This window comes from Zea mays, chromosome 2 (genome assembly GCF_902167145.1).
Source record: "Zea mays cultivar B73 chromosome 2, Zm-B73-REFERENCE-NAM-5.0, whole genome shotgun sequence".
Lineage (NCBI taxonomy): Eukaryota > Viridiplantae > Streptophyta > Magnoliopsida > Poales > Poaceae > Zea > Zea mays.
Genome location: NC_050097.1, coordinates 145,097,333 through 145,103,759, shown reverse-complemented (window position 1 = coordinate 145,103,759; position 6,427 = coordinate 145,097,333). Strand labels below are relative to the sequence as shown.

Here is a 6,427-nt window from a genome sequence, read left to right as displayed (position 1 = left end):
GGCGACGACAGATCTCAGCACGGCTCCACACTAACACAACCCACGTGGTGACGACAGCGAGGATAGAATTCTAGACCGAGGTTGAGGGTTGGGTGCACCGGGGAATTTATATCGCCCGAGGCACAGAAAGGGGAGAGTCCGGTCACGGCGACCCCAACCACCCGACGAGCTCGGCGGAGTAGTTCATAGGTACGCGCAAATCTCGGGGTGGAAGGGAAGTCCGACCCTCCGGGCCCATCCAGCGGTGAGACAAACAGGCAGCGCGGGATTGGGGTTGTTTGTTGCGGACTTGCGGTGAACTCGGTGGAGGAGCGCGAGGTGGGCGCGACCTGCGGAATCCGCGCAGCCGGTCTGGTGTCCGGAGGTTGAAGGGAGCACCAACGCGACGGACCCACACGTCCGCGCAACAGGGACTGAGTTGGAGGAGTGGCGCGACTGAGCCCATGGTGTCATGTGACCAAGGATCACGGAGTGCGGTGCGCCCAGAGGAGAAGTCACAACGGGAGGAAGAAGACACTCCTAACAGATGGGGCCCACATGTAAGTGTGTCGCGTGTGAGAGGCTGGGCTGAGCGGCGTGGGGAACGAAGATGGGTCGCGCAGCTAGGGTTTTGGCCCAGTTCCTGTTTCAGCTTTTCCTGTTCTTCTCTTTTATATTTTTCTTTCCCCCCTTTTATAATCTCTTTGATTCAAATTTTGAATTCAAATGTGAACTTGCACTCAAATTAAAATTACAAAATAAACACTAGTATGGGTAGATTTATATTTATTTACTTTATATTATTTTTACTCACATTAACATTTTCTTTCCTTTTCTAGGGTTTCTTTTAGATTGTCAAATTCTACTTTGGACTTTATTCCAATTCTTGTAACATCATTTTTATTTATCATAAAATGCACACAAAAATTAAAATTCAGCATGATGCACAATTTATTAGTATATCTTTTTATTAATCATTTGTTCTTGAATATGGTGTTCACACGAAATGAGAAACATAGATAACACATATAGATATAAAGTAATATAATTTCTCTTTCTAGACTTTTCTTACAAAGTGGGTGTTACAACAACACCGCGGCTTTACGTGTGAACCGGAAATTATTCTGCCTTACGAGGCTCCGGTTACGGAATTTCTGGTTTCGACGGAATAGACATGCCTACCATACCTGCAGTGGCAAAGAGGCCCACCCAAGCCATACCTTATCTCGACCCATGAGCAGAATAGCAGCATGTTTGTTCGGTTGAACTATGGCTATAGGAATGTGAAACGGTGGAAAAAGTTGCTGTGACTTGTAAAAAAACGAAAAATGATTTTGTGGAAAACGCTTAAGCAGCTAAAAGCTCTTCCACATATATTTACATAGTTTTATCTGAAATCCGCTAAAAACAGGTTCAGAGGTGCTTTCATTTTTACACGCGAGAAAGCCGGTTTTTTAAAGAAAAAAAAACTGCTTCCTCGTTCTAGCCGTTTGGTTTTGCTTTTGGCTTTTAGGGGGCAAAAGCCAAAACCAAACTAAACACACCCTTAATTTGTACTGACTTTTACTGTTTTTACATAGTTGTCTCTATAGGTTACAGTTACAGCAGTTCGAATAAATGGATTTAATCCGAAGCGAAAAAGCTCCTTTGGTCTTGCCTCACACCCGCCAACAGTTTTCTTCTTCGCTCTCCCTCGCACGCACAACACAATGCCTTGGATTGCTTGGTCCAGCTGTCTCATCTCCGATCTCATTCCTTATTTCAAAATTCTTTATAAACAGTGTAACCTATAGTAGAAATCTCCTAACAGTGTAATCTATGATAGAAATTCTCTATTTTACACGATGTCGTGTGTGACAGCTTAAATCATTTCCGGCGCATGCAGGAGCAGAACACAACTAATTTTGATCCAACCATGACATAACTGATTTTGCTCGAACCATGGATTACTTTACTTTGAAAGGCAGTACGACATGCGTTGTTCTAAAAATTAAAAAGCAAAGTCTCTGCAAATTCTGTCTATAGTAAAAAAACTCGGTCGAGGAGGAATAGACCGTCCTCCCAGTATTCATATAAGAAGAGACCGAAACAATGGTCCTAGCCGAGAAAATCCCTAAACCCTGGCCCCCATCACTAACGGACTGGCGTCAACTGTCCACTCTGTAACGGCCTAACCAGAGGGGTGGCGCACAGGACATCACAACTCGAGAACGGATGAGGCAAAACGAGGAGATTTTTTTAACCAAGCCTTAAAATTCACTCCCGATAGAAATCGAACCCAAAACTTGGAGGTGCTACTCGGAAGTCCTTAACCATTAGGCTAGAGGTATATGTTATATACTATTAAAATGTGAATTGTGATCGTATAAGCTGATTAAGAATTTGTGTTGCATTAGGTTCAAACTGATTGTTTGATTGTTTAAGATGTCTGTCATTATCCTTATTACATTTGTTTGCTGTCATTATCCTTACTTACATTTGTTTGCTGCAAAATACTTCATAATGTTGCTTTGTTTTAAATTATTTGTTGTGAACTAGAAATTATATATACATGTACATGGAGTTGTACATATAAATATAGTTATATATAAAATCTACCACCAAGCATGAACCATTTCAGACTTTCTCGCACTCACTAGTCACTACTCTATTACAGTCAGGTAAAAAGCATGGTTACTCAGCTGGACTGCTGGATATTCCCGGTCAAAACAAACGACCCGCAGTGCCTGTTAGCTTCTTGTGCCTATAGAATAAAAGTCTCCCCCCGATCAGCATCGAGAGTTGTCAGCAAACCCGGTATAATGGTCCTCAAAACTCCTGATACACAAGCAAACGATTAGCTAGGCACACGTATCATCAGAAAACAAGGTGCAAAGTATAGACATCCTCAAAAGGAAAAGGGTCAAAAAAAAGATTGGAATTGTTATGCCAGCATATGCAACATGATGCGGTGAAGGGTCAATTGATACTAGCCTATGCGCAACAAAGGAACTCTACACACACCAATAGCACCATAACCACCAGATCACGGAAGAAAAGAAAAAACAAACACAGTAGCTAGATCAAACGGAGAAGGCAAGAAAATAAAAACAAAAGGTACATAGGGTTCCTACATAGCACCTAAGCAATGATTCATGAGCTTCCCTGAGGTAGTAATAAAGAAAGTAGTTCAGCCATGGAATCCAGCACTTCATCTGTTTCCAATGAGATGCATATAAATACAAACATGTGCGTTGATTATGCAGATATGCAAAGACTAAACAAAACCATAAGCCAATCACAACCTTGGTGCTGCAATGATCTTTTGTGCTCAGTTCACCGTGTATGGGTAACACAACATATTCTAAAGAAGTGAAAAAAAATACAACTGTAAGCACTTTCCAATCCAAAGGTTTGTTAGGTAATAGTAGGTTGGAAGTTGGAACTTCATAACTGTAGATTTGTGAGGTTCTCCGTTGCCTAACATAAGGGAATAGTGAAGCCAGGTCGGTCAAGCGCCTGTTGGATTCTTCAATATATTTCTCTCTACTCACAGTACTTATAAGACACTTGACACCAACATGTTACCAACATTGATCCATTTCCTATTTGCTCATATCCAATTGAGCAAAACGAGGATATGAATGGAAGACAGATGCTAGCTAGCCCCTTGAAATCCGAACCAAGGCAACAAGTTTTGTGTGACCGAAACCTCCATTAGCTAGCCAATATCCAACACAATTTTTATGGGTTCACTGCACACTTCAAAAATAATATGTAAGGGAGATACTAATGGGTTGGCAACCAAAGTTGGTACATAAGTGAATCAGGAACCACCTTTATCAGCTCAAATTAACTGTTTCAAAAGTAGCCTGCCTAGGCGGTAGGCGCTAAGAGCCAAGCTGCCAAATGCCTAATCATGACTAGGCACCTGATATGTTTTCCTCTATTCACAGTATTATACTCATATTTTCATACTTAAGTTGACACTTGAAACCAACACATCACCAACATGCATTCACAAAAGAAAACATTTCCATTTTGCTCAATTCCAATTGAACAAATAGCTTGAACAAACAAGGTCATCAATGGAAGACAAATGCCAGCCAGTTGAAACCCAAACCCAGGCGGTACATTTTTGTGTAACAGAAAGCCTCCAATAGCCAATATCCAACACTATTTTAAAGGGTTCGCTGCACACTTTATAAATAAGAAAAATGAAGATAATAATGGGTTGGCAAACAAAGTTGGTACATAAGTGGATCAGGCACCAGCACCACCTTCAAGATTCACCCTGCCTAGCTGCTACGAGCCAAACTGCAAAATGCCTAATCAAAACTAGGCACTTGGCGTATTACTATCAGTCTGTTGCTGACCTGTCGGTGTGCGTTCTTTTGCTTTAATTTGACATTTTGACTGCATGGCATGAACGGATTCCACCAAATAAAAAAAAGAACATTACATTTAATAAAACTCTTAAGTTGTCATGCTTTCTGATACTTAGCATAGAAAATTAGTGAGCCCAGGTTTAGTCAAACATCTGTTGGGTTTTTGATACTTAGCATAAAAATCTCTCTCCTCATAGCACCATAACGACACTGTCGTTAACATTTGACTGCAACATGCCACCGCCATTGACAATCCTACGTTATCATTCCTAGGAAAATGAAGTCTGCATGCAGCCACATCGGAATCCCGCAACAAAATGCTAGCTCTACGATCCACACAAAAAACGTACACCGCCCTGGATTGCGAGAGTAAGATTACATGATCGGAGAGTAAAACCACCAGGGCAACTGACCTTCACAGGAAGACATCACACCTTCTTGGCGGCCCATGGAAGGCTGCCTCAGTGGAATTCTTCCCGCGGAAAACGACCTTGACGCCATCGCACATAACCCTCATGACCCTCCGGCTCGTCCGCCACCCCCCTCTATCGAAGACGGCGACGGCCATGAGCCTGACCTGGACGTCGACGGCGCCCGTCTTGAGCGCGGCGGCGGCGTCGGGCCCGACGTAGGCGTCCTCGACGACGAGACGGAAGGCGAGCGTGGTGGCATTGCCGGGGCCCTGGCCGAAGGGCGCGAGCGAGGCGACGGCGAGCGGGGAGGAGGGCGCGAGGAAGACGGAGGCGAGGGGCGAGAAGTAGGCGACGGAGAGCTTGCTGTTGGGGTTTGCGGCGAGGAAGGCGGCGTCGAAGGAGGCGGAGAGGGAGGAGTTGGCAGGGGAGTAGGCGACACGGGACAGGGCGAGGGAGGTGACGGCGAAGGCCGGGGCGCGTGGGCGGAGCAGGAGCCAGACGATGAAGGTGGCGGCGCCAAGGAAGAGGAAGGCGCCGACGATGGCCGCGAGGAGGTGGCGCAGGCAGCTGGGCGGCGGCGGCGGGTGGGCTGCGTAGTGGTGGTGGTGGTGCGGCGGCGGTGGAGGGTACGGGTAGTGGTGGTGCGGCGGCGGGTGATGAGGCGGGGCGGGGTAGGGGTACGCGATGCCGAAGGCCGCCGGAGCAGAGCCGTTAGCGACGGCGGCAGCGGCGGGGTTCCCGATGGGGACGGGGTAGCCCATGGCGGGGCCCGAGGGCTTTGCGTCGTGGTGGTCGGGCGGGTGCGCGGACGAGGACGAGGACGAGGACGAGGGCTGCATGCTGGATCCGGCGGCCGGCGAAGCGGCGCTGTGCTGGTCGGTGAGAGCAGACGGAGGTGGGGGTGGCGGCGTTGTGGGGTTCGCTTTGGGTTCGGCGATCAGGGATCGATGGATCTACTCCGATCACTCTGGCACCAGCGCGTGCGGCGGACGCCTTTTGCAGTTTGCTGTGGCTCAGGTGGCCTGCGGCCTGCCAGAGATTTGGGACGGCGGAATACGCGGCGGATAAATCCTGTCCCGTTTTCTCTGGAACAGATTTTTTACTCACACTCGTTGATTTGGAATCCGGGTCGAGAAATACCGTATGTTTTATCAGCCTGTCCGCGACCGATCATGTAAAATAAATATTTATATTATAGATGGTACTATTTTTAGAGTATAATTTTAAATATAGAATGGGAAAAGATAAGATAGAGTACTGTCGAAGACTGACTCAGACGGTCAGACCAGATTGGCCTGCGGCTTCAAGATTAATAGATTTGTTTTAATTTTATAGTCTTTCACATTACCTGTTAATATACAACACTTATATTCGTGCCAAAGATCTTAACACATGTTTACATATGTGAAGGAAGTTTCTTTAAATTGAAGCTACTGACTCATTTTTTTGTTTGGTCTTTTTCAGCTTTTGGCCACCAAAAGCTGCTACTGACAACCAAATGTCTAGCTTTTTAGCTCGTTTCTATAGAAATCGCGGGTAAAAACCGTCTAAAATTGTCGGGGACCATAATTAGGGGTACCCTCAAGGCTCCTAATTCTCAGCTGGTAACCCCCATCAGCATAAAACTGCAAAGGCCTGATGGGTGCGACTAAGTCAGGGATCAGTCCA

The 6,427-nt window shown here is 45.9% G+C and overlaps 1 protein-coding gene across 1 annotated transcript; it reads right to left on the bottom strand.

Moving 5' to 3' along the window:
• Nucleotides 1–2,491: 2,491 nt before the first annotated feature.
• LOC100273836 (Late embryogenesis abundant (LEA) hydroxyproline-rich glycoprotein family) lies at nucleotides 2,492–5,686 on the bottom strand. The gene is made up of 2 exons (NM_001148235.1): nucleotides 4,760–5,686; nucleotides 2,492–2,796 (listed from the first exon to the last, which is right to left on the bottom strand). The coding sequence occupies exon 1, from the start codon at nucleotides 5,596–5,598 to the stop codon at nucleotides 4,762–4,764; it is 837 nt and encodes a 278-aa protein (NP_001141707.1). The 5' UTR covers nucleotides 5,599–5,686; the 3' UTR covers nucleotides 2,492–2,796; nucleotides 4,760–4,761.
• Between the last annotated feature and the right edge of the window lie 741 nt (nucleotides 5,687–6,427).

Bases quoted from the DNA above. Each gene is read 5' to 3' on its own strand.
- LOC100273836 (NM_001148235.1), bottom strand. From the start codon at position 5,598: ATGCAGCCCTCGTCCTCGTCCTCGTCCTCGTCCGCGCACCCGCCCGAC.